This window comes from Acomys russatus, chromosome 6 (genome assembly GCF_903995435.1).
Source record: "Acomys russatus chromosome 6, mAcoRus1.1, whole genome shotgun sequence".
Lineage (NCBI taxonomy): Eukaryota > Metazoa > Chordata > Mammalia > Rodentia > Muridae > Acomys > Acomys russatus.
This window is the reverse complement of record NC_067142.1, coordinates 59,070,714-59,098,035: the sequence shown is the minus strand read 5'-3', so window position 1 is coordinate 59,098,035 and position 27,322 is coordinate 59,070,714. Positions and strand designations below refer to the sequence as shown.

The following is a 27,322-nucleotide window of genomic DNA, read 5'->3' as shown; positions in this document are numbered from 1 at the left end:
TGTCTTAGAGGGGGTGTGGAGGGGGAAGAGTGGCTTGCACTAGACAAGTGGAGAAAGTGAGTAAGGGTTGTGACTGAGGAATGACACCCAAGACTGTCCTCTGGCTTTCAAATGAACTTACACCAGGAAGCACACATGGAACACAAAATGCGCTAAGTGGAGGGGCACAGGCCTGTCATCCCAACAATTAAGGAAGCTGAGGCCAGAAGCTGGAGTGAGTAACAGAGTGAGACAATGTCTCTAAGTAGTTTTTTAAACGGCTAGTTATATATCTCAGTGACAGAGCCCCCAGGTAGACTATGTGAGGCCCTGGTTCAATATACAGGATTACAAGGATAAAGGCCCTCCCAGTGGCAAAGGCCTGCCTGTGAGAACATGACCCCCACAAAGGATCTCCTTCATCCTCCTCCATAAAAGCCCCAACTCCTACTTCGTGAATGTGAAATGCCAAGGATGTTATACTTCCCCACACTCTTTAGCCATGCATGGAACAGTACCTATGGCGGCTTGAATAAGAACGGCCTCCATAGGCTCATGTATTTGAATGCTTAGTCATCATCGGTGAGTGGCGCTGCTTGAGAAGGATTAGGAGGCGTGGCTCTCTTGGAGGAAGTTTGCACTGGTGTGGGCTTTGAGGTTTCAAAAGCCCAAGCTAGGCCCACTGTTACTTTCTCTGCCTGCTGCCTGTGGATCCAGATGTAGAATTCTTAGCTGCTTCTCCAGCCTGTGTGAGACCATGCTTCCCACCATATGATAGTGCACTAAATCTCTAAGACTGTGAACAAGCTCTGACTAGATGTTTTCTTTTATAAGAGTGGCTGTGGCCATGGTGTCTCTTCACAGCAATAGAACATTGAACACAAAACATTTGTGTTTTGATTATTCCACTGCCCTGTGCTAGTCTACAGAAGGAAAAAGCAAGACTTAAAAGCGACTGGTTATTTAGGAAGAAGCACATTAAAAGCACTCTGACTCAAGATGAGCGGGAAGCTATCCCAACAAACGCATTTTGGATTAAAAGGAAAAAGAAAAAGATAAAGTATTTTACCTAGACCCACTTATCCCACAATCCTGTAGACAGGGTCAAAGAGAGTTTGTCGTCATGCATACCCAGGGCATGGTGACTGCACAGGACATCCGCATTATCAATGTCATGTCAGGCTCTCTCCACACGGCTTAAAGTCCTTTCCTTTGTCTCCAGATGTTACTGTTCTTGTAACCAAACACAAGTGTTCCCATCGGAATGAGCACAAAGCCAAAATAAGGGCAGCCAAGACATAAAAATGAAGAAAGGTTTTATTAGCTGTAGCAGGTAAGGAGGGCATGGAAGTTACTTCAAAGCAACGTCCTCCTTCAACACAGATGATGAGGATTTCATTCAAGGAGTCTAGGCAGATTCATATAGTAAAATGTATTAGTGGCCAGCCCATTTCCAGGCACGTCCAATCCAAACTGTATGTTTCTAAGCATATTCAGCTGAAGGCCAGACTTCAACAAGGAGAAATAATGGTATGGCAGCACTTTCGATCATGATTAGCTGACATCATGAAGATGTAAGGAACCCTTTGGGTATGGATATTTTATTTTCTCAGAAAGGATTCAGTAGCAGCCAAGACCTGGCTTTTGGTTGGCTCCAACGGTGTTGCCTCACTTGGATTTAGCCACTGAGCCTCAGTCATCTGGACCTACACTCAGCTCAGCCCCTGCACCAAGAGGTCCACAGGGCACGATGAATGGATGAATCCCTTTGCTGCTGCCCCATTCCACTCCCATACTTTCAGCTTTACCAGGTCGATTAACAACCATTTCTCTTGCGTTGTGTCAAAGGCAGAGCCCTGCAGCAATCTGACAATTGAGACCTTCCTTCACTTAGTGGCCTAAAAACACAAGTGTTCCTGGTGAGGGCCCTTTGTTCCTAGTTAGAAGGGATTCACGCATCCTTCTCTTTTTCTTTTTCATTCTTTCTTCTTTCTTTCTTTCTTTCTTTCTTTCTCATTCTTTTTTTGGTTTTTTCTACACAGGGTTTCTCTGTGCTTTGTAAACCAGGCTGGTCTTGAACTCACAGAGATCCACCTGCCTGTGCCTCCTGGCTGCTGGGATTAAAGGAGTGCACTACTGTGCCCAGGCTCAGGCCTCCCTCTCAACTCCAGGGAATCCTCAGTTACACTTGCCCACCTGTCTCTACATTCCATGTTACACACAACTCTGTGAGATACCTTTTCTAGAAAGAAAGTAGAGCAGGAGGAGGGCCAGTGATCAGACTGAGAATACCCACCAAATAAATATTGTTGTGCTCAGGCCTTTGTTTAATACACAATCCTTTGATGTGGGTTTTTCTCTTCCCTGTTTGCTTCTTCTTGGGCTTTGTGAGTCAGGGACTTGCCACATAGCTGTGTCTACCTTGGTACTAGCTATGTAATCCAAACTGGTCTCAAATGCTCTACAACCCCTTAACTTCAGACTTCTGAGTATGAGGATGACAGCTGATGCATCAGCACTCTCAGCTTCGGGGTTGTGTTTTTGTTTGTTTGTGTTCTTATGTAAATAAATATATCTTCAAGGGTTTTCCTAGTTTTCTTTCCATCCAAAGATTAGTCAGTATCAAAGTTCAAACCTTATTTTTCTGCCCTGAAGGTCACTCTAAACTAAAAGACTCCCAAATAAGCTCATCTGAAATGGAGGAGGTACACAGTTGGAAACACACAATGAGCCAAGTATGGAGGCCCCCAAGCTCAGAGAGAACTGAACAGCAGTAACAGGAAGCCGTGAGATACCCATCATTTCAACAAATGGAGTCTGGAAGGTCTGAGGACTCAGAACTTCTCCTTGGTTATTCTTTTACTCAGCAAATCTACTTTGCTGCTGTGCCCGGTGCTTCTATGTTAATTGTGAGGCAAGTTGCAAAGCCGCGTGGCGGGGGTGGGGGGGGGGACAACACAGTCCCCAAGCCCACTGAATGATGCAACAGCAAGCCTGAGCAGAGGGAAAGGGAGGACACCTCAAGCCCTCACCCGTGCTGGCTCAGACATGGTCTCCTGGTTCCCCAGTGCAAACACCACTGCAATAAGTGGTGCATACCTGCAGAACTCACACAAAAATGTGCGGCTAGATCCTACCTCTAAAAAAAAAAATATTTTATGTGCAAGCCAGGGATGGTGGCCTATGATTGTAATCTCAGCCCGGGGAAGTATACACAAAAGAATAGCAAATTTGAAAGCACAGAAAGGCAGAGAGACCCTGTCTCAAAAAGAAGAAAGAAAAGAGCCTAGAGCCCTGAAATATTGGGTTCTTGCTCCCAAAGGACAGCATTTAGCTAACCTGAGCAGACTGCTGGGCTTCACAGTCAGCTCTTATCTGACCACTGTTATTCACACTGCCTTCCTGACTCCTCCAGCTGTTTACATTTCTGATTTCTGGTTCAGAAAATGGTCAGTGAAGCATGGTGGGAAACGTCACTCAACAGCAACACACCAACCTGGGTCACCATCACTATGGCGGCTTCCAAGCGTTGAGAGGAAATAAGCACAAGTCCTGGCTCCCTGGTGTTAACTACTGCAGCCCCTGTCACTCTTCCTGCTGCCAGGTGAAGGTCTGAAAAGGAATGTACATCTTCAAACAATTCTCACCTCCTCACTATACTTACCCAATGTGGGGGACACTCCTGCTTGTGAACCGTGAAAGTCAAGACCACAAAACTGGGGTTAGGAAACACCAAGCAGGGAAGAATGTTGATTTGCTAAATTATTTTCTCTTTTCTTCTCTTTCTCCTTCTCTCTCTCTCTCTCTCTCTCTCTCTCTCTCTCTCTCTCCCTCTCTCTCTCTCTCTCTCTTTCTCTCTCTCTCTGTCTCTCTCTCTGTCTCTCTCTCTGTCTCTCTCTCTCTGTCTCTCTCTCTGTCTCTCTCTCTCTGTCTCTCTCTCTCTCTCTCTCTCTCTCTCTCTCTCTCTCTCTCTCTCTCTCTCTCTCTCTCTCTCTCTCTCTCTCTCTCTCTCTCTCTCACACACACACACACACACACAACAACTCCTAGGTTGGTTTAAGAGGAGAATCGTTCTCTGAAGGTGCAGCCACTGGTAGATTTCCCATGTTTCAGTCGAAGATCCTATTATCATCCACATCTGGCCAGCACTAAGTGTACTTAGGTGTCAAACTAAAAGTGAAACCATTATATTGGGAGGTGTTTGGAGGAGGGGGTAGTTGGCTGGGAGTAGTAAACGGTTATGATCATATTTCATTGAATACGTGTAAAAACAATTCTACAAGAATAAAAATGTATGACAGAATGAAATCAGGGTGTCACGGAGAAGATGAGAGTTTGGCGCCCTCTAGAGGCAGCAATTACAGCAGCGCTGGGGAGGGTGTGGGAAAGGGGCAGGACTCCTTTCTTTCCAATGTGCAAACTTCATTCTAAGTCGTCACTCAACCCTCTCCGGAGATTGCGGAAGCGTCAGGTTCATGTTAACACAACCCCTGTTGTCAACAGCATGGCAGAACCAACTGGCTTTTGTGTTAAACCGAGACTTGGATCAAAGTCTGCACTCTGTTTTCTTCTTAGAGCAAGGCTCTGAGGTTGAAACTCCTTCCTTGTGTTTTGTAAAACAAATACCACCTTTGACTTCTCACCTTTGACCCTAAGTCCAAGAATCTGCTCTATGCTTGCAAGGTAAGTGTCCCGGATTTTTTTCCTTCAAGAGGAAATGTTTCTAGAAACTGCTTTTGCAAACGGGGATGTGATTTGCGTCTGAAGCCTGTTGACTGAGGTTAGTGCAATAGAGTTAAGGAGTCAGAAAACAAAGCAAAGTTGGAGTAGATGATCTAAAAGGGAGGCCCTGGGTTAGGCGCAGCCACGGGGCCTTCAGCAGTCCCCCCCTGACTCTGACTGACCTTAGAATGACACAGCAATAAGCGACACTTGGAAACCCAGATAGAAAAAACACATCAGAGTTCACGATAAGGTGGATTGGCTCATCACCAAATGTCAATCTCCCAGAAAGCCTAATTGAGTCTTCCATCTGCTACTCACCTGTGTCCAAACGTCGGAAGCGTTTGCTGACTGGCGAGTCAGGTAGGAGGTGGGCTTTGGTTGTCCTAAAAGTCCATGTTCAGAAACTCGGGTCTCCTTTCTAGCCAGAGAGCAACACTGTGTTTCTCACAGTTTTAGCACTCTTTAGAATTGACAGGGATGGCACACCATGCATTTTCTTAGCCCTTCAAGATTTAATTCATAGCTTGATTATTTGGCACTGGATTGTGTTTGGCTGTTTGTTGGATTTTGTAGATTTTGTTTTTGTTTTTGTTTGTTTGTTGGGGGCGCAGTTGTAGTTTTTTTCTTCTTTCTCTTTTGTGGATTTGTTTTTATTTTATGAGTTACTTGGCCTCTCAATTTCCATCTTGCTCATGGCCTTCCCTTACTGATAAATCACATTTTCAAATGGCTATCCCTATTAGAAGATCATGGTACTTGAATATTAATATTGAAGTATACAAATGTGTTTCTACTGCCAGTGTTAATAATTAGTCTTGAAAAGACTGGTGGTATAGTCCAGTTTTATCCCATGGTCCACTCTTGACTGGGCATAACAGTGAATGAATTCCTCTGCCACTGGTCTATTCCACTAGCATACTTTTCACTTTACCAATTTAACTAAAAAGCACTTCTCTCGTGTCATTTCAAAGACAACGCACAGCAGATACCTAGAAATACAAGTGTTCTGCTTGGTGAAGGCCATTTATTCCTGGTTAGAGGCCATCTGGGTGTTCTCAACTCAAGAGAATCCACAGGTATGTTTGCCACGTTAACTGCTTCTTTCCAAACTTGCTGGTACAATTTGTCTACAGGAGCTGTCTCTCCTAGGGAGGGAGGGTAGAAGAAGAGAAATAATCATGTAGAGAATATTTTGTGCTGGGTCCTTTTATGTAAATAATATGATACTCTTTACACAGTCCATTAACATAGGTACTCTTTCTTATTTTATCAGCAGTACAGCTGAAAGTGTTTTGGTCAAGTGTTTATTTGTTCATTTATTTGGGTTTTCGGAGTCATCTAATAACTGGTCAGGAGCTGTCACTGTTCTGTTACTGTGAAGAGACATGATGGAGATAACTCTTATGAGCATTTAACTGAGGGCTGGCTTTCAGCTTCAGAAGTTTAGTTCATTATCATCATGTCAGGAAGCATGGCAGCATCCAGGTAGGTGCTAGAGCAGTAGATGAGACCTACATCCTGATCCATAAGCAGGGGGCGGGAGGACTCTTGCCTTGGCATGGGCCTTTGAAACCCCAAAGCCCACCCCCAGCCACACACTTCCTTCAACAAGACCACACCATCTAATCCTTTCAAATAGTGCCATTTCCTGGCGACTAAACATTCAAATATATGAGCCTATGGGTCCATTCTTATTCAGCAGCAAAGTTCAAATTTTATTTTGGTGACTCTGAGGTCTCTTCTCCTTTCACCCTAACTTACTGTAAGCTAAGGAATGGCCCCCCCAAATGAACTTAACTGAAATGGAAGATGTTCATATTTGGAACTACACAATGAGCCAGGTATGGAGCCACCCAATATCACAGAGGGCTGAGCAGCACTAATTTTGCAACAGGAAGCCCTCAAAAATCCCTGAAATATGACCAACCAGAGGGATAGAGAGAGAGCCTCAGTGACAGGGTCAAAGGACACCTCAAGCCCTCAGCTCAGCAGTGGGCCAATGCTGGCCCCAGCACCAGAAGTGCACCTGTGGGCAGACTCTGCCTCTCTGAGCAGTACAGATACCAGTAGTGAGGGACTCTCATGCTGGGTTTCTCTTGCTGGACCAGTGGGCATCATACACGCATGCATCCTCTGCTGGTTCCCCAAGGGAAATGCCACTCTGGTGAGTGATACACACAGAGCTGTTCTGCTGTGGGGCAGGTGTTAATTTACTGAACGTAGCCCCATTCTCCAAGCTTCATATTTGAAAGCTAGAAAATATTACCTTAGGCTTCGTATTATTAATGAGATTTAAAGGTTTTTGTATACTTCTGGACGTATGCTAGTCTCTTCTTGGATAAATTGCTCATCCATGTCAATTTACCCAATTTTTTTTTAATATTTTCTCCCTTTTCTTGAGAATAGTTTTTTTCTTATACAAATTTTCTTTTTATTATTAGTATGTAATTTTATTTTCTAAATTAAGCATAGTGGTATTTTGTGTATTGCAAAATATTTTCTCTAGATTGTTAACTTTATTTTTTAAAGGTTTGTTTTTATGAATGTGTGTATGTGTGTATACACATGAGCATTTTGCTTTTATGTATGTTTGTGAAGTCAAAAGAGCCCATCAGATCCTCTGGAACTGCAGTTACAGACAGTTGTGAGGCACCATGTGTGTGCTAGGAACTGAACCCAAGTCCTCTGGAAGAACCAGTATTCTTAACCACCAAGCCATCTCTAAAAGAGAAGATTTGGAGAAGCAAGATGATAGTGAAAAGTCCCTTTAATACTAAAGGGAGTCCCCTGGGGTTAAGGTGCTAGCTACACTGTGTAATAAAATCAACAGTTGGATTTGATTGAGTGCTTACTATTAACACATGCACTTATGAACCCTTCCAACACATGCTAGCCATTTAACCTACACAAAACTCTAATGATCCTCACCATCGCTCCCACTTTGCTGATAAGAAAAGCAAGGCACACGGAAAGTCATACAACTAATAAAAGATAAGGCCACTATTTAACACAAAACAGTCCACTTCCAGAGCCTACAGGTTTTAATCAAAGCATGGTTTGACTTGTGCCCAAAGATTAAGTAAAAGTATTTCTTGAACATTAGTAAGAGTTAATAGTTGTAACTCCCAATAGGTTGAGTCCTATGTCAAGGGTTCTCTTCCAAGACTGCCGTACAAAACTTTCCTTGGCTTTCACACAGAGCACACCATGGTCAAGAAAGTCGCTGTGATTGGAGCTGGTGTGAGTGGTCTGTCCTCCATCAAATGCTGCCTGGATGAGAACCTGGAACCCACCTGCTTTGAGAGAAGTGATGACTTCGGGGGACTGTGGAAGTTTTCTGTGCGTAGTTCACACCTTCCCATCTCAGCAACCATAATCCAGCCAGGAACCGCTTCTGCTCACTTGTGGCAGCATTAGCCCACCTTGGTGCTCAACGCAGGAATTAGCTGTATCGAGCTAAATATGTATGTGGCACCATGATAAACACTATGTGGGATGTAGTCTGGGATATAAGGAGCCTTAGGATTTAGGCAGGGCATAGTCAAGGACATGGAAAAGAGGGTAGACAAAAAAATGAAATCTGACAACATTAAAATAATTTAGGGATTTGTGATGATTTCTGGACATGGAAATTCTAAAAGTGGCAGAGCATCACATTCAGTAAGTTGGACAGTCTTGGTGAATAAAGAATGGATTGCACACTTGGTGAGGATAAGTAGAACTCAAGTAGTTGTGAGCAACTCCAGACCTTGTTCAGATTTTATGGAAGATTCAACATGTATCTCTTTTGTCCCTCTGTCAGGATACAGTGGTGCACCAAATGTACAGGGACCCCACCAGCCCCCACATAGTCAAGAGAAGAACAGAACAATAAAGAGCTCCTTGCAATGCAGTATGAGAGACTATAAGATACAAGGCACCAGTGCTGTGGGGCCCCAACAGTTACCTTCGGCAAACCCTTGACTCCTGGATGGCCACTAGGGGACTGTAACAGGGAAAGAATAAGCTTGAAAGAGAAATGGAAATGAGCTTCAGACATAAGAAGTTCATTGGTGTCTGGTATATAGATGCTTTTGTTGTTTTGTTTTTGAGTGATAGAGACCAAGACCAGAGAATGAGTTAAAGAGCACAGGAGGAAGAAGAGGATACCAGCACATAATGAATCTTTCCTGATGGTTAAGAGGGGAGGGAGGGATAAAAGACTAATGAGAGGGCTGGGGTTTTTGTTCCTAAAATTAGTGTTTGGTATTTTAATGTTGATGTGTTATGGGTTATTTTCATATAACTGTGGTTGTTTCTCTTAATTTTCTGACTTGGCTATCACACAAATAGTTGAGACTCTTATATTTGTTTATAAAGCTTTACAACACAGTCTTAATTGATTTAAGTCTGTTCTTAACTCTCTATGTTATCCTGAGTCCATCTTTGCCCACATCCCCAAGTTACTTGCCTTTTAGTTCTTTCTTTGCTCCAGCTAAATCTTCTTCATCTCTCCTGCACCTCTGCCTGTGGCTGAATCCCCTACTTCCTCTTCTGACTCCTCCCCTGGATGGAAAGAAGTCCAGCCCTATATTGGGACAACTGGGGAACAGAGTTTATACAACATTGAGACAGGAAAGTCTCAGAACAAGGATTACAACCAGATATTGGGGGGGTGGGGGGCATACAGAAATCAGCATTTGAATTACACATCAGCATTTGAATTATGCCTACACTGATGGAAAGAATACAATCCGTAACATGCATAGAATATAATGAGGAAAACTACCAAGCAGTTCCCTGGAAAAAGGCAGGGAGAAAAATGTCCAGAGTGGAAGGAGTCACTATGACAGTGACAGGTAAAGAAAGAAGAGCCAGCCAAGCCAACCATGAGTCCTACCTCTACGGAATCATTTAAAAACAATTTTATAGTGTCGTCAGCTTCTTTTGTGATGGGGCAAAGATACTGCATTTAATTATTCCAGCCCCAATAAGGATGTCTTCTCATGACAACATGAGCATCCAATGCTGGCTTTCCTAGAACTCTTTAAACTTGCAAGTAGAATGCTAATTGCTCTGAACACTTTCATCTGGCGTGAACCACCAAGGCCAACAAGTTTCTCTTCTGCCTTGTTCTTTCTTTCCTTCATGCTATCTCTACCTCCACTACAGGAAATATCCAAGGATGGGATGACCAGGGTCTACAGGTCCCTAGTGACAAATGTCTGCAAGGAAATGTCATGTTACAGTGACTTCCCATTCCAAGAAGATTACCCCAATTTCATGAGCCATGAGAAATTTTGGGACTATCTCAAAGAATTTGCTGAGCACTTTGACCTCTTGAAATATATTCGGTTTAAGGTAAGATGGGTTGGGTTATGGAAAGTGTATGGATGGAGGGCTGGGCTAGTCAGCAAATGAGATGATTGAGGAAACTTTTCTTTGATTTTTATCTTGATATGAGTAAGATAGGTAATTCTTGCCTTACTGCCCCTTACTTAAATCATTAAAATATTGAGTTTCCTGATTCCTCCTCTAAATGTCAAGCTCTCATTTAGGATGAAACATAGAGGGTTTTTTTTCCTGAGAATGAAGTAGAATAATTATGTTTATGAAGTCCATTTGGAAAGAAATGACAAGTCCACATAGAAATTATGGTGGAGGAGTTTGCTCTCCTGACTTCCTACTGCATCAGGAAATATAATTCATTTCCTCTCATCAAGAAAAAAGTCCTGATTCATCCTTCCAATGAAGAGATTCAGCTGTCCTAAGTCCTGGTTCACATATGAGCACCTGTGAGACTGTGTATGCTTCTTTATTTCTCTGTGAATGAGGTAGCTGATATTTACAGACCTTACTTTTATCACCAGATGGTCCACTTAAAAATAACAAATGGGTTATTATACCAGTCACTGTGTGAGTGGCAAAGGAAGTGTTTATCTTTGCTTACAGACTACTGTGTGCAGTGTAACGAAACGCCCAGACTTCTCTGAAACTGGCCAGTGGGATGTTGTCACAGAGACAGAGGGCAAACAGGACAGAGCTGTGTTTGATGCTGTCATGGTTTGTACTGGGCAGTTCCTGAACCCCCATTTACCTCTGGAGTCCTTCCCTGGTGAGTCTATTCTACCTGAGACCATCCATACTCTGGGAGGGCCTTCTAGAAGAAAAATGACTTGCTCATAATTGAAAATGCTTCCCCAGCCTTATAGACAATGTTACATTTGATTGGAAATTACATGCAAAAATTATCTTGAATGGTTAAGAATACTTTTTGTTGTGCAGTGTTATTATTCAGGTATTAATATAAATGCTGTGGCTGAAGCCAATAAAATAAGACTTAAATACTACATCTGTCATTTTTTTAAAGGGCTTTTATTTGGGGGGTTGAGTTTTAGGTCCTTTGAATCATGGATGATCTATGATTTAAACACTTAAAGTGAGATAATACAGAAATTTGACAGGTGGCTTTTAAAGGAAACAAGACAGAAGCTATTTAAATGAATAAATTCACTCTTTAAATCTGGCTGTTACACCTTTCAGATCAAGGTGTTTTGAAATCCCCTTTGAAAACAGTTCGGCACATTCTTTTTAACACATTCATGATTGGCAAACCTTCATCTTTGAGGTCCTCCTAGTTGGTTATTTAGAAATCTGATATCCATCCAAATCCAGGTGTGGCAAATAATAAAATTAGTTAAGTGAGAGTTACTAAAATGTAGTAAAACTGTTCCTATTCTGTCAGTTTTTTGATGACCCTGAAAGCAATTAGTAAGTAAAGTTTTGAATTTTTTTTTTACTTTTATCTGTGTATGAGACCATGAATATATATGTGTGTTTGTACAGGTGCCTATGTGCAGGTGCATAAAGGTGAGGAGGGTATTAGGTGTCCTGCTCTGTCACCTTCCACCTTATTCCTCTGAGACAGGGTCTCTCACTGACCTTCCACTAGGCTGATAGCCACCAAGCCTCAGAAAGCATTATCTCCACCTCCAACAGCTCCTGGGTTCCAGGCATAAGTGTGGCCACATCTAGCTTTTTACATGGATGCTGGAACCCAAACTCAGACCTTCATGCTTGCATAGCAAGCATGCTTACCCACAAAGCTATCTCTCCAGCCCTTGATTTTCTACTTTTCTGAGGAACAAAAAGAAAGTATAAGAGTGTGAAGGATAAACTTATAGATTTTGCAAGGGGAAAAATTAAATATAAATATTATACAAATCTATCACAAATAAATAAAATATCTTATTCAAAAGTGTTTAGGAATAGGGATCAAGTGAGAATTCAATCCATAATTTCCCAAGAAGGAATATCCTAAATGTCTGGGCTTGAACATAGAGATTAAAGTCAGATCATCAGGTTTGATGTCACGACCCTTAACCCACTGGGCCATCTATTGATTCCTCATCAATAGTTTTATACATTGCCCTCTTTAATTAAATTTATACCAGGCTATGTTGCTCTAGATGTTACATTGATTATTATATCAGATATTTTTCATTGATATACAGTGATAATACTGTATGTTATTTTCTATATAATACTTTTATATGTTGATTTAACATCCTATAATTTTGACTAATTGATTATCTTATAGGGTTTATAAGGGTTATTAATCTTATAAGGAGTTTTCTATATGTAAAATCATCTTATGTGCAAACAGTGAAAACTTAATTTCCTTCTTTCCTTCTTTAACTGAATGCTCTTTTTTTAAAAAGTTATTTATTTATTTATTTATTTATTTATTCATACATACAGGCAGAGTTATTTTCCCTGTACGCCAGAAACAGGCACCAGATCTCATTATAGATGATTGTGAGCCACCATGTAGCTGCTGGGAATTGAACTCAGGACCTTCAGAAGAGCAGACAGTGCTCTTAACCTCTGAGCCATCTCTCCAGCCCCCTAACTGAATGCTCTTAACCCTTCTCTTGCTTCACTGCGGTAGCTAGGAGTTCTAGCAGGGGCTGAATGAAAGTAGTATACATATGCATCCATCCCTTGTCCCAGATGGCAGAGGAGTGCTTTCCAGCTTTTCCAGTTGCTATGATGTTATCCAGGGGGTTATTTTACTTGAACTTTATTATATTTGTGTAAATGCACAGTGTGCATATACAGAAGTCAGGGGACAAACTGCAAAAAATCAGTTCTCCTTCCACTGTGTGGCTTCTGAGAATTGAACCCAGGTTGTCAGGCTTGTCAGCAAGCACCTTTACCCACTGAGCGCTCGCTCTCTCTCTCTCCCTCTCCCTCCCTCCTTCCCTCCCCCCCTCTCTCTCCCCTCCTCCTCCCCCTCCCCCTGTCCCTCTCCCTCCAGCTCTGTACAGTATTTTTAACAAGGCAGGTTTAACAAGATCAGCACTTGGGCTCACTGAATTCTAGGAAGAATTGTTCTTCCTGCTTCTGCTTCCTGCAAGTAATGACACAAGTAACTTGCTTCTATGTTTCTGAGACCTCCCTATCATTGTGTTCTGCAAAATTGTAGCTTCTGTATTCAGGTTCTTTTATCCTTTCCTTCCCTCAGGAATCCATAAGTTTAAGGGGCAGATCATACACAGCCAAGAATACAGGGTTCCAGATGCCTTTCGGGGCAAGCGCATCTTGGTGGTTGGCCTTGGGAACACTGGAGGAGACATCGCAGTGGAGCTCAGTGGAACAGCATCTCAGGTACACTGTTTCTGAGTCAGTGTCTCCACTCCTGTCAGCATGGATAATGGCCGCAGAGAAGCTTTCAAGACTATACACACATTCCCAATTAGTAAATTATGCTGGCATGAGGTTAAGTGGGAAAAGGCCCCAAAGCCACTCTTGGTCCGCTCTTTCACAAGACACACTTTACAGAATTTGACTATATCCAAAAGACTCCAGAAAACTATGTGAATGCCCAACCATGGGGCGTTGTTCAAAAGTGCTCTTTAAGGAATGAGAGCAATTAGGCAAACTGTTGCACAGAAGGCTTTGTTCTCACTCATATCCTCTCTCCCTTTCCTCTTTGTCCCTCCCTCTCCATCTTCCTGTCTTCATCTCTCCATCCTATACACCTACCCTTTCTTTCTCCCGGCAACCATTTCTTGCTTTTCTCTATTGAATCAGGTTCTCACTACATAGCCTCACCAGGCCTCAAACTCTTGTTTCAGACTCCCAAATTCTGGGATTACAGGCATATGAAACCAACACTCCACCATCTTTCTTTCACATAAACCCTCTGTAATTCTGTCAAAACCCTGTGTTAGAACCCAGTGGTAAGGTTGTTTACCAAATGTCTCCAACTTTTCTACTATAAATCAGACCTGTTCTTTGTTTTAATATGAAAGCAATCTTTAATTTGTGTAAGTGTGTAAGTATGTGTAATGATTTTAGTAGTTCCAAACAAGTCACAAGTTGGATATCTATTTCATGTTCATAAATTATAGGAAAATTATTAGATCTCAAAAGAATAGACTTATGTTTAATTTGGTTACAGTTGCTTCTCTAAACCCTTTAATTCTCTACTATCCATATGTTTAAAAAGTTGCCAGAGCAGAGCACAGAGGGCTAGCTCAGTCACACAAATAAATGCTTGCCACAAAAGCATGAGGTTCAGAGTTCCATCCTCAGCATGCATGTCCTGCTTGGGGCGGGGCGGTGGGCAGATCCCTGGGACTCACTGGTCAGCCAGTCTAGCCTAATATTTGAACCCCAGGTGCGACCGAGAGATACTGCCTCAAAAAACAAGGTAGATGGCTCCTGAGAAATGACACCAGAGGTTGATTCTGGTCTCTGCATGGAACATATACATCCATTCACACATATCTGCACCAATATGTACCACAGACACACACAAAATCGCCAGACCAACATAGTATACCTACAACTATTACAAGCCTATTTTCATAATTCTGTAAATAATTTAATGAAGGTACTTAGTGGAAACCAAATGATGTGTCTTTAGAATTTTAGCAATGAGAACATATGGTCAAATGTAGATCTATGTTAGAAAACCAGAATATAGTTTGAAGCACATCAAAGAAAAAATACTACAAAGTGATAGTCATGTGTTTATCCTTCTCCCTTTTCTTCTTAGGTGTTTCTCAGCACTAGAACCGGTAGCTGGGTCTTAAGCCGCTCCTCGGGTGGTGGCTACCCTTTCAATATGATCATAACAAGAAGATGGCTTAATTTTATTGCACGAGCTCTGCCTTCACGCTTTATACACTGGAATCAAGAGAGGCGCATGAATAAAATGTTTAACCATGAGAATTATGGATTAAGTATTGCAAAAGGGTACTTAAGTTTTTATTTCTTGGGAAAGCTTTAGTTTATTTTCGCCATTTTACTAATACGTATAAATTTTAAGTCTCGGTGGACTTGCATACATGCTCTCACATCTGCTGTTCAAAACTCACCTCCTTATTCTCCACCCTTCTTCTCCCTGAGAGCCGTCCTTCTCCAGCGCTAGGTCACTCCTCTGATCTCAGCTTCCACGTGCGGAAGTGAATGTGCAGCACTCGGCCTTTTCTGTTGTATGCATTTCATGTAGCACAGTCTTCCAGTCTCTCCATTTTTCTGCAGGATGAAAGATTCCATTCTTCCTTAGGTGGAAAATACTCGTGTGTGTGTGTGTGTGTGTGTGTGTGTGTGTGTGTGTGTGTGTGTGTGTGTGTTGATGAGCATTGAGGCTGACTCTGTACCTTAGCTAATGGGAGTAATGCCACAGTTAAAATGGGCATGCATATGTCTCTTTGGAATGTTGATTTTATTCCTTTTGGATCTATGCCCAGAAGTGAGCTAGACAGGATATGTGGTAGCTCTGGTCTTAGTTTTTTGTCGTTTGCTTGTGTGATTGGTTTTTGTCCCTGTTGCTTTGGAACCTCTATGCTATTCTCCATATTGGCTGAACTAGTTTACATTCCCACCAAGAGTGCAAGCATTCCTTTTTCTATATCCTCACCCACGTTTTTTTTAGAAAAACAATAGCCATTCTAACTGGAGTGAATAGTATCTTATTGTCTACTTAGTTTCAATATCTTTTTTCATTAATTAATTTATTTATTTACTTCCCTATGGCAGCTTCCTCTGACTCCTCTCCTCCCAGTCCCTACCCCTCACCTCACCTCCACCATCACCCCATCCCTTTCCCTTCAGAAAAGGAGAGGCCTCACATGGACATCAACCTGCCTTGGCACATCTTCTCCTATTGAGGTTAGGCAAGGCAGCCCAGCTGGAGAAAAGGGATCCAAGGGCAGGCAATGTAGTCAGCCCCCACTTCAGCTGTTAGGGGTCCTACATGAAGACCAAACTGCACACCTGCTTGTGTAAAGGGCCTAGGTCCATCCCACGCATGCGCTTTGGTTGGTGGCTCAGTTTCTGTGAGCCCCTAAGGGCCCAAGTTAGTTGATTCTGTAGGTTTTCTTGTGGTGCCCTTGATCTCTCTGGCTCCTTCAATCCTTCATCCTCCTCTTCCACAAGATTCCCATAGTTCTACCTAATGTTTGGCTGTGGGTTTCTGCATCTGTTTCTATCAGCTGGTAGGTAAAGCCTCTCAGAGAGCAGATATGCTAGGCTCCTATCTACAGGTGTAGCAGAATATCATTAATGGTGTCAAGGGATGGCTCTCTCTCATGGGATGGGATTCAAGTTGGGCCAGTCATTGGTTGGCCATCCCCAGATTTCTGCTCCAGCTTTACCCCTGTGCATCTTGCAGGCAGGAAAAATACTGTGGGAGGGTTGGTGTCCCCATACTCCCATTGGAAGTCTTGCCTAGTTACAGGAGGTAGCCATTTCAGGTTCCATATCCCCTGTTGCTAGGAGTCTTAGCTAGGGTCACACATAGATTCCTGGGAATTTCCATTGCCCTAGGTTTCTGACTCATCTCAGAGCTGCCACCACCACCAATTTCAGTTCTCTTCCCTCATTTCTTTCTCCCTCTGTCCTCACTGCACTTGATCCGTCCTGTTCCCCTCGTCACTCCCACTCCTACCCGGCTACCTCCCTCTATCTACCTCCTATGTCTACTCCATTTCCCCTTCTGAGTGAGATTCCCGCATCCTCCCTTGGGTCCTCTTTGTTACTTAGCTTCTTTGGGTCTGTGGATTGTAGCATGATTATCCTGTACTTTATGGCTAATAATCACTTATAAGTGATTACATACCATATGTATCTTTGTGGGTCTAGGTTACCTCATTCAAAAGGATATTTTCTACTTCCATCCATTTGTCTATAAATTTCATGATGGCTTTGTTTTTAATAGCTGAGTAGTATCCCATTGTGTTAATGTACCACATTTTCTTTATCCATTCTTCAGTCAAGTGACATCTACGTTGTTTCCAGTTTCTGGCTACTATGAATAAAGCCACTATGAACATACTTGAGTAAATGTCCTTGTTGGATAATAGAACATCTTTTGGGTATATAAGCAGGAGTGATAGAGATGGGTCTTGAGGTAGAACTATTCCCAATTTTCCAAGAAACTGCCAAATCAAATTTAAAAGTGGTTGTATAAATTTGCACATTCACCAGCAATGGAGCAATGTTCTCCTTGCTCCACATCCTCACCAGCATGTGCTGTCACTTCAGTTTTTTATCTTAGCCATTCTGATGGGTGTAAGATAGAGTCTCAGTCATTTTGATTTGTATTTCCATGATGACTAGAGACATCAGGAATTTCTTTAAGTGCTTCTCAACCATTAGAGAGTGCCCTGTTGAGAATTCTGTTTAGCTCTGTACCCAATTTTTTAATTGGGTTATTTGGTTTGTTGGTGTCTAACTTCTTGAGTTCTTTATATATTTTGGATATTAGTCATCTGTCAGATGTAGGGTTGGTGAAGATTTTTCCCATTCTGTGGGCTGTCTTTTGTCCTATTGATGATGTCCTTTCCCTTACATAGCTTTTCAGTTTCATGAGGTCCCATGTATTAATTGTTGATCTTAGAGCCTGAACTGTTGGTGTTCTGTTCAGGAAGTTGTATCCTATTACATTTGGTATTTCCAATTTTATGTTGAGGTATTTGATCCACTTGACTTGAGTTTTGTGCAAGGTGATAAATATGGATCTACTTGCAGTCTTCTACATGTAGACATCCAGTTGGACCAGCAATGTCTGTTGAAAATGCTATCTTTTTTACATTGTATGGTTGTAAAAAATCAGGTATCCATAGGTATGTGGATTTATTTCTGGATCTTCAGTTCGAGTCCATTGATCAAACTATCTGTTTTTATGGCAATAGCATGAGGTTTTTATTACTGTTGCTTTGTAGTACAGCTTGAAATCAGGCATGACAATACCTCCAGAAGTTATTTTATTTTATAGTATTGTTATCACTATCCTGGGTTTTGTTTTGTTTTTCTTTATGAAATTGAGTATTGTTCTTTCAAGTTCTGTAAAGAATTGTGTTGGAATTTTGATGAGAATTTCATTGAATCTGTAGATTGCTTTTGGTAAGATGACCATTTTTAATATGTTAATCCTACTTATCTATGAGCATGGGAGATCTTTTTGTCTTCTGATCTCATCTGCAATTTCTTTCCTCAAAGATTTGAAGTTCTTGTCATACAAGTCTTTCACTACCTTGGTTAGAATTACACCAAGATATTTTATATTATTGTGGCTATTATGAAGGGTGTTGTTTCCCTAATTTCTCTCTCAGCCTATTTATCATTTGTATACAGGACAACTATTGATCTTTTGGAGTTAATTTTGAATCCAGCCACTTTGCTGAAAGTGTTTATCAGCTGTAGGAGTTCTCTGGTAGAATTTTTGGGGTAACTTATATATACTATCATAACATCTGCAAATAGTGATACTTTGACTTCTTCCTTCCCAATTTGTATGCCCTTGATCTCCTTTAGTTATCTTGTTCTTCTAGCTAGAACTTCAAGTACTATATTGAAGAGATATGGAAAGAGTGAGCAGCCTTGTCTTGTTCCTGATCTTAGTGGAATTGCTTTAATTTTCTCTCCATTTAGTTTTAGGTTGGGTATTGGCTGGCTGTATATTGCCTTTATTGTGTTTAGGTGTGTGCCTTGTATACCTGGTCTCTCCAAGACTTTTAACAGAAAGAGATGTTGGATTTTTCAAAGGCTTTTCAGCATCTAATGAGATGATAATGTGGACTTTTTCCTCAGTTTGTTTATATGATAGATTACATTGATGGATTTTCATATGTTGAAGCAACCCCTGCATGCCTGGGATGAAGCCTACTTGGTCATGGTAGATGACATTTTTGATATGTTCTTGGATTCTGTTTGTGAGAATTTTATTGAGTATTTTTGCATCATTGCGCATAAGGGAAATTGGTCTGAAATTTTCTTCCTTTGTTGAACATTTTTGTGGTTTATGGTGACTATGGCCTTATAAAATGAGTTCGGCAGTGTTCCTTCTGTTTCTATTTTGTGAAATAGTTTGAGGGGGTATTGGTATTAGCTCTTCTTTAAAATCTGGTAGAATTCTGCACTAAATCTATCTGGCCCAGGGCCTTTTTATTTCTCTCTCTCTCTCTCTCTCTCTCTCTCTCTCTCTCTCTCTCTCTCTCTCTCTCTCTCTCTCTCTCTTTTGTTATTAGGAAATTTTAATGACTGCTTCTATTTCCTTAGGGATTATAGGTATGTTTAAGTTGTTTGCCTGATCTTAACTTAATATTGGTAAGTGGAATCTATCAAGAAAATCATCCATTTCATTTACATTTTCCAATTTTGTGGAGTACTGGTTTTTGAAGTAAGATCTAATGATACTTACTTTGAATTGCCTCAGTGTCTGTTATGTCCCTCTTTTTATTTCTGATCTTATTAATTTAGATTCTCCCCTCCCCCCTCTGCCTTTGGTTAGTGTGGCTAAGGGTTTGTCTATCTTGGTTTCATTGATTCTTTGCATTTGTTCTCTTCATTTCTAATTTACTGATTTCAGCCCTGAGTTTGATTATTTTCTGCCATCTACTCCTCTTACCTGTGTTTGCTTCCTTTTATTCTAGAGCTTTCAGGTGTGCTGTTAAGTTGCTAGTATGCGATCTCTCCAATTTTTTTATGAAGGTATTTAGTGCAGTGAACTTTCCTCTTAACATAGCTTTCATTGTCTCATAAGTTTGCATATGTTGGGCCCTCATTTTCATTGAATTCTAGAAAGTCTTTAATTCCTTTCTTTATTTCTTCCTTGACTCAGGGGTCATTGAGTAGGGAGTTGTTCAGTTTCCATGAGTTTGCAGGGTTTCTGTTGTTTTTGTTTTTGTTGAAGGCCAGCTTTAGTCCATGGTAGTCTGATATGATACTATTTTCTTATATCTATTGAGGCTTGCTTTGTGACCAAGTATATGGTCAGTCTCTGAGGTGCTGAAAAGTATATTCTTTTGTGTTTGGGTGAAATGTTCTGTAAATAACTGTTAAGTACATTTTATTCATAACATCTGTTACTTTCATTATTTCTCAGTTTAGTTTCTGTATGTATGCCCTGTCTATTGGTGAGAGTATGGTGTTGAAATCTCCCAGTACTAATGTGTGAGGTTCAATGTGTGATTTAAGCTTTAGTAATATTTCTTTTATGAATGTGCATGCCCTTTAATTTGGGGCGTAGATATTCAGAATTGATATGTCATCGTGGTGAATTTTCCTTTGATGAATATGAAGTTCCTTCCCTATCTCTTTTGGTTATTTTTGGTTGAAAGTCTATTTTATTAGACATTAGAATGGCTACTCCAACTTGTTTCTTGGATCCATTTGTTTGGAAAATCTTTTTACAGCCCTTTACTCTGAGGTAATGTCTATCTTTCTCACTGAGGTGTGTGTTTCTTGTATACAGCAGAATGATGGATCCTGTTTTCGCATCTATTCTGTTAGCCTATGTCTATTCATTGAGGAATTGAGTCCATCATTGATGTTGAGAGATATTAATGATGAATTTTGTTAATTTCTGTTATTTGGATGGTGGTGGTGTGTGGGTGTGGGTGTGTGTATGTGTGTGTTTCCCATCTCTTGATTTCGCTTGTGTGGGGTTATTTATTTCTTGTATTTCTTACATTTAGTTAGCCTCCTCCAGTTTGAAAAGATATTTAAATTGTTACCATCCAGAAATACAATGTAATAGGAAATATCTAGTCTGACTGTGATTAGAGGTATGAATTCCTAACAGGGGTGCATAAAGTAATGTATCTTGATATACTACTCTATAGAATTATATATTAGAAAGAAGAAAACTTAAAATTGTGCATAATGTCACTAAATGTGATTTTAATATATGTCTAATTCAAATGCCTTTTAGCACCATCTTTTTTAAAGTATAAGAAAAACAAGTGGCAGATGATACTGTAGCATGTCAATTTTATAAAGACCATATGCCTGATGTGATTATGTAATGATGAAAATAGACATTTGTGTAACTGGATTAATATGTTTTATTTTTAGACAAATAGTCTCTAATTGATTCCTTGTTCACCTAATATGGCTTTTGGGGACCTGGATCATAAGGAACCCCTAAATTGATCATCAAATGGCTAGTTGTATATTCTATCCTTATACTTTAAGCCTTGCTGTGCTAGGAATACAGTGGTAAAGCACTTGCCTGACATGTGTGAGGCCCTTTGTTCAATCTCAAGAAGAAGGAGGAGGAGGAGAAGGAGGAAATAAAAGCATTGCTGTAGAAATGAATTCTGATGGGCACAGAGTTATAAGTCAAGTGTGAATGAGACTACTTGTGCATAAAGGCACCTGCTCCAAGCCTGAGAACCCAAGTCTAGTAGAAAGAACCAGCCAGCTTCAGGAAAATTCAGGAAATTCATATTCTCTAGCGCTCTCTCTCTCTCTCTCTCTCTCTCTCTCTCTCTCTCTCTCTCTCTCTCTCTCTCTCTCTCAATCTTGCTCAATGTAATCTTTCTAAAAGGAATTGTTAATTAACTCAGGAAAGAGTCATTTTCCACATGCCTTCTACATAGAGCAAGGAGGCAGCATGTTATAAATACAGTGATTGATCATGTTGCCAACTTTGAATTAGACACTGGTCAACTCATTTCCTTGGCTTGGTAGATAATCTAATTCAATTGACTGGAAAAATTATTTGCTGAAGTCTTGTGTAGGTAACTATAGTGAATATTTTTCCTCTGTTAAAGGAAAAAAGTGAAATTTATTGTGAATGATGAGTTACCAACCTGCATCCTCTGTGGGAAAGTCACTATGAAAGCCGGCGTGATGGATTTCACAGAATCCTCTATCTTCTTTGAAGATGGGACAATGGAAGCCAACATTGATGTAGTGATCTTCAGTACAGGATATGAATTTTCTTTTCCCTTTTTTGAAGAACCACTCAAAAGCCTTTGCGCAAAGAAGATCAATCTATACAAGCGAGTCTTTCCTCCAAATTTGGAGAGAACAACATTAGCCATCATTGGCCTGATCAGCCTCACTGGGTCTATCTTAGTGGGCACAGAGCTCCAAGCACGGTGGGCCACAAGAGTATTCAAAGGTATGTTTGCTCTATTTCAATACAAATGCTGTCAATGGAATCTCAAGATTAGTGGCTGTGCTTACCTAAAATCAGACATGAGCTAAAGTAATATGAAATACTAGAAGCAAACTTAATAAGCAATTAAACATATATGTGTGTGCCATTATAAGAGGTGTGCATATGTCATTCCACCTGATTGAGGATGAGCTATGCTAATCCTGTGGATGGGATAAAGTTACACGACAGAGTTGGTCAAGTTTTTGTTTTGTTTTGTTTTTAGCATAACTAAAGTTTAAAGATCCCATTCTACTCTAGTGCAGTTTTCCACTTGTCAATAAAAGTAGAATTTTATATTGCCTCCAAAGAATGATATTGAGATAATGTATCCTCTGAATAAAATTGAGATCTTAAGAGAGTAGTTAACTGTCCACTATGGTGGGGCAGGGACCCTGCTCTACACTGAGGCCTACAGCCTGAGCTGTTCCATAAATCCCAGGGACCTCCATGCAGGGAAAGCAAGATCCTTGGCTTCACCACAGAGAAGTGCAGGACAAGCCAGAATGAAGCAGGCTTGGAGTTCATTAAACAAGGCTCCTGGGGACAAAATAAGACATCTTGGCTTCTCAGAAAAAGTGTCTTGTCAGTAGCCATATATAGTGGGGATTTTTGGCTTCTTAAGTTAGATCTTGAAGGATGCAGGGCAGCCTGAATATGCCTCGAGGGTGGGACCTAGAATTCCAGCTGATAAGGAAAGCTCTGGGTCTGAAGGGATGTTTTAACTGTCTTGTCTTTGATCTTCCCAGACAATGCCTAGAAAAGGAGTAAAGCCAGATGTCGAAGTAGTCTAGGATTAGCCTTAAAGCATGGCTGGTTGCTATTTTAACATCCATTTCTATATTAAAGAAAGCTTGTCTCTTTGTGGGCATCTTTCACATCGACTGTTAGTTGTGCTGGGATTCTTGATTTTCACTTGGTGAGAGGCTTCAACCAGACCCCATGTCCTCATAACTGTCCCTGTCTTTCTGTCCTGCTCCAAAACTGTTCACACATGCTTATAAAAATATCTGACCCTGGGCATTGCTCCATGTGACTTTACCATTTCAAGAAGTTAAAGATTCTGGAGACGCAGTTAGTGGGGTCCAATCCCAACAAAGAAACTCACTAGCTTTGTACAGACCTTTAAGATCTCAGGTCCTCTATCTATATCATGTATTTGTCAAGGTTCTTTTTTTTTTAACGGGTACTTTCTACAAAGCAGTTAGCGGAGTACCTGGCTCACTAAGCAATAACTGCCACTCTTACTGTAGGCATCCTGCCATCCCAGTCAGGTTAGCAAGAGTTTTAAAGACCTGCAGCTGTGTTCTTTTTACCTATAGACAACATTGACATTTGGGCCCAACAGGTTATCCTTAATAAATATAAACAGTCACCAGTAATCTCACACTAATTGCAATAGATGGCAACCTTACTTAAAAACCTATGCTTGAGGCTGAAGAGATGAGTCAGAGACTTTAAAAAACAAGAACAACTTTATTTTCTTGGGGAAAAAAAAACCAAACAGGTTCAAGTCCCAACACCCAGTTTCAAGGGATCCAACACATACATGTGGGCAAAACATTCATACACATAAAATAATAAGTATGTTTAAAGCAGCATATGCTCTCCTAAGTTACTATTCAACTTAAATGTATTTATTTGGTTATTTATATGTGTCATTTGATATGTGTTTTGTGGTGCTGAGGTTTGAACACAATACTTTGCACAAGCCTGGCAAACACTCTACCCCTGAGCTACATTATCAGACTCCTTTTCTCTTTTTCTTTTCTTCTTTCTTCTTCTTCCTCTTCTTCTTCCTTTTCTATCTTCTCCTCCTGTTCTTCTTTCCCTTCTATCTCCTCCTCCCCCTCCTCCTCCTCCTCCTTTTCCTCCTCCTCCTCCTCCTCCTCCTCCTCCTCCTCCTCCTCCTCCTCTTCTTCTTCTTCTTCTTCTTCTTCTTCTTCTTCTTCTTCTTCTTCTTCTTCGTCTTCTCTGAGACAGGCTTTTACTAAAATTTCCAAGCTGCCCTTGAGCTTGCAGTCCTCCTGCTTCAGTCTCCTGAGCAACTAAAATCCCAGGCCTGCACCACAAAGCCCAGTTGCAAATGTGCCATTTGAATGGAAGGAGGAAATAAGACAGTTCAGAAGATCTTGATATTGAAGGGAAAGAATCTCAACATTTCATTGAATTATCAAAAAATTTGTATTTCTCTAAAACCAATTGAAGTGCCTTCATGGCACTAACCAATTACACTAAAACCACAGAAGACTCTTAAATACTTAGAGTTCCTAATGTATAATGAGCTGTAAAATGCTTATTAAAAAGACACAGTTGGCAAGACACTTTTTTTTTTTTTTTTTGATTGGCTCATTTCACATAAGTAATTGCATAGTCCACCAGAGAGTTTACAAAAGGCACTTCAGCCACCAGGGTCTTTCACCAAAACTCTGGCAGAGAACATAGCACAGAGCTGCCCAGACCTAACTCTGAGGGCAATGCAGCACACTCTAGGGCTGCCACTTGGTACCAGGTAGAGCAGGACTGGTCAGAGACAAATAAGGGAGGCTGAGGTGGGGGTGGGAGGGAAAGGCTCGCATAAAGTAGGTAAGAGACAGAATGAGCTCTTAGATCCCAGGAGCTGGAACACTAGAGAGAAGGGTTAGGGCCCACGCTGATAGACTAAAACCTGGTTTAGAAGTAAAATGACCAGGGACAGAGGTCAAGGTCCTAAGAATGTTTGTCACCGCTCTAGAAGCAATGGGACCTTGGAGAATGGATCCAAGAAATAAGGATAGTTTAAACATTTACTTGAATAACAGCAGAAAGCAATAATGAGTAATCTAAAGCAAACTCGCTCCTATCGGCTATACCTGGGAGGAGCACAGAACCACATTCCAGAAACATTTCGGTGTTTTGAAGAAACTGAGGTCACAAGACTTGTTTTCTTGGAGTGTTCTCACAAGCACTCAATTTTCTCCTCACTCAACACAAATTTGAGACTGAGTTCCAACAGAGGTAATACTCGCAACACACACAGAAGGAGAGAGAGAGAGAGAGAGAGAGAGAGAGAGAGAGAGAGAGAGAGAGAGAGAGAGAGAGAGAGAGCACTCCTTCAAGGCTGAGACTGACCACATGGGAGATTTCCCAGAAACAAAACTAAAAATGTGTCACAAAAGTGATCCCTCTAAGTGTTTCCATTTAAACAACTAATGGCTTTAACATACACACACACACACACAGCTCATACACCGAAGTGTTACACAATGTATACACACAATATGTTGAGAGGGAGAGACAGAAACATGAAAGTAGGCATGGCAACAGGGGAGAAGGCAATTGCTGGAGCAGATATGATGTCTGCCATGAGTGGCTGGGGCTGGGAGTTGAGCCACTCGGCACCTGTCCTGAGAATCTGCCGATGAAGTTCCCTGGTTAATGGCTTTTACCTCCAGGAAGTTCCCTGTGTCCTGCAGTTCCTAAGTTCTGAGGCTGGGGCAGAGGGAGGCCAGACGTGAGAGGATGCAGAACTTAAGAAGAAAAAGCTAATGTCTTCACTGTTGCTCCCGGTCTTTCTCAGGTCTCTGTAACATACCTCCATCCCAGAGACTGATGGCCGAAGCCACTAAGACGGAGCAGCTCATTAAAAGGTATGAGGTATAGCCTGCTATATGGGACCATTAGTAAGTCCTATTCCACTACCTGTGTCTCTGGGTGCCTGGCCCTGTCTTCCTGCCTTGCCTTCATGTGACCCCAGGAAATCCACTCTGTACGCGTTTCCTTCCCACCTCGCAGGCTGGGTTTTGTCTATATTTGGGTCTATGTCACCTTCCTCCTTGAACGTGATGATCCCCAAAATTAGATCTCACTCCTAGATGCCCTTTATCCTGGCCCGTAGCTTTCAATTTAATCATATCATTGATTACTCACGTAATCCTCCTGCCTCAGCCTCCCAGGTAGCTGGGATCATTCCTTTCCCTGTCCACATATGAAATGCTTTCTGACCCTCTTCATTCATCAACCTCATCTTAAGTGGGCAGACCAGGTTGTTGGCCTCACGTCCTGCTCCAACACCGGAAGCTATTTCCTAAATGCTTCTCCTTCTACCTCCTGTCACAAAGAATCTTCCTTCACAGCTATGCTTGCTGACTGAATTCCCCTTGCTATTTATTTCCAACACAGAAAAGGCATTCCCAAAATAAAGTTCGATCCTAATATAGCAGTAATAAAATGGGAGGGTGGGGAAGTAAATCTTATAACTGGAGAAATGCAGGACAGGGAGTGGTTAATGAATACTATTCATCTTTTTTTGCCTGCAGGGGTGTGATTAAAGACACCAGTCAAGACAAACTCGACTTCATTTCCTACGTGGATGAGCTCGCTCGGTGCATAGGCTCAAAGCCCAACATTCCACTTCTGTTCCTTAAGGACCCGAGACTAGCTTGGGAAGTTTTCTTTGGACCATGTACATCTTACCAATACCGCCTAGTGGGCCCTGGGAAATGGGGTGGAGCCAGAAATGCCATCCTGACCCAGTGGGACAGGACCATAAAACCACTAAAAACTCGAACTGTTCCCAAGTCCCCTGAGTCTGCCTCCCTGTCATGTTACTTAAAAGCTTGGGGGGCGCCTGTCCTACTTGCCTCCCTTATACTTCTGTATAAATCTTCACTTTTTCTTAAATTGGTGCAAGGTAAGTTACAAGGAAGAGTTTCCCCTTATCGTATACTATGGGACATACCCCAGAATTCATGACTTGGTCCCCACTGTAGCAATGGAGGAAGTATTTGGGGTGCCCGCATAAACAGGTTGGTTCTGCTCTCAAATACTGAATCAGTCTCCGTCCATAGGGTCAGATGTCATAAAGTAAAGCTGCCTCTTATTTTATCACCTTTTTGTGCATTTATTGGCCCTTCAACCTTTCTACAATGTAATGACATAGTACGAACCTCTCACCAGAAGCTGCCACTATGTCCCTGAACCCTCCGGCCTCCAGAGCCACGAACAAAATAAACTTCCTTTATTTTACCCATTTCTGTGTATTCTGGTGTGGTGATGAGGAATGGTCTGAGATGCCTCATATTGATTGCTGGGAATTAATGTGATTATTTGTGTCAGCTGCATCAGGTCATGGTCATTCTACCACAAGTGTCTTGGACATGCCTCCTCTCTTTCCTACATTTAGATCCAGTCATATCT

At 41.4% G+C, this 27,322-nt stretch overlaps 1 protein-coding gene across 2 annotated transcripts; it reads left to right on the top strand.

Annotated features, from left to right (window-relative positions):
* The first annotated feature begins 4,450 nt into the window (after nt 1–4,450).
* On the top strand, nt 4,451–26,915 carry Fmo4 (flavin containing dimethylaniline monoxygenase 4). 2 transcript variants are annotated; one of them, XM_051147715.1, is made up of 10 exons: nt 4,451–4,662; nt 5,676–5,780; nt 7,904–8,043; nt 9,856–10,044; nt 10,636–10,798; nt 13,211–13,353; nt 14,750–14,949; nt 21,756–22,108; nt 25,704–25,773; nt 26,443–26,915. In XM_051147715.1, exons 3-10 carry the CDS (start codon nt 7,912–7,914, stop codon nt 26,876–26,878), a joined length of 1,686 nt encoding a protein of 561 aa, XP_051003672.1. In that variant the 5' UTR covers nt 4,451–4,662; nt 5,676–5,780; nt 7,904–7,911; the 3' UTR covers nt 26,879–26,915. The 2 variants fall into 2 exon arrangements, with proteins under 2 accessions (XP_051003672.1, XP_051003673.1); XM_051147716.1 differs by lacking the exon at nt 4,451–4,662 and adding an exon at nt 4,714–4,759.
* Nucleotides 26,916–27,322: the final 407 nt, after the last annotated feature.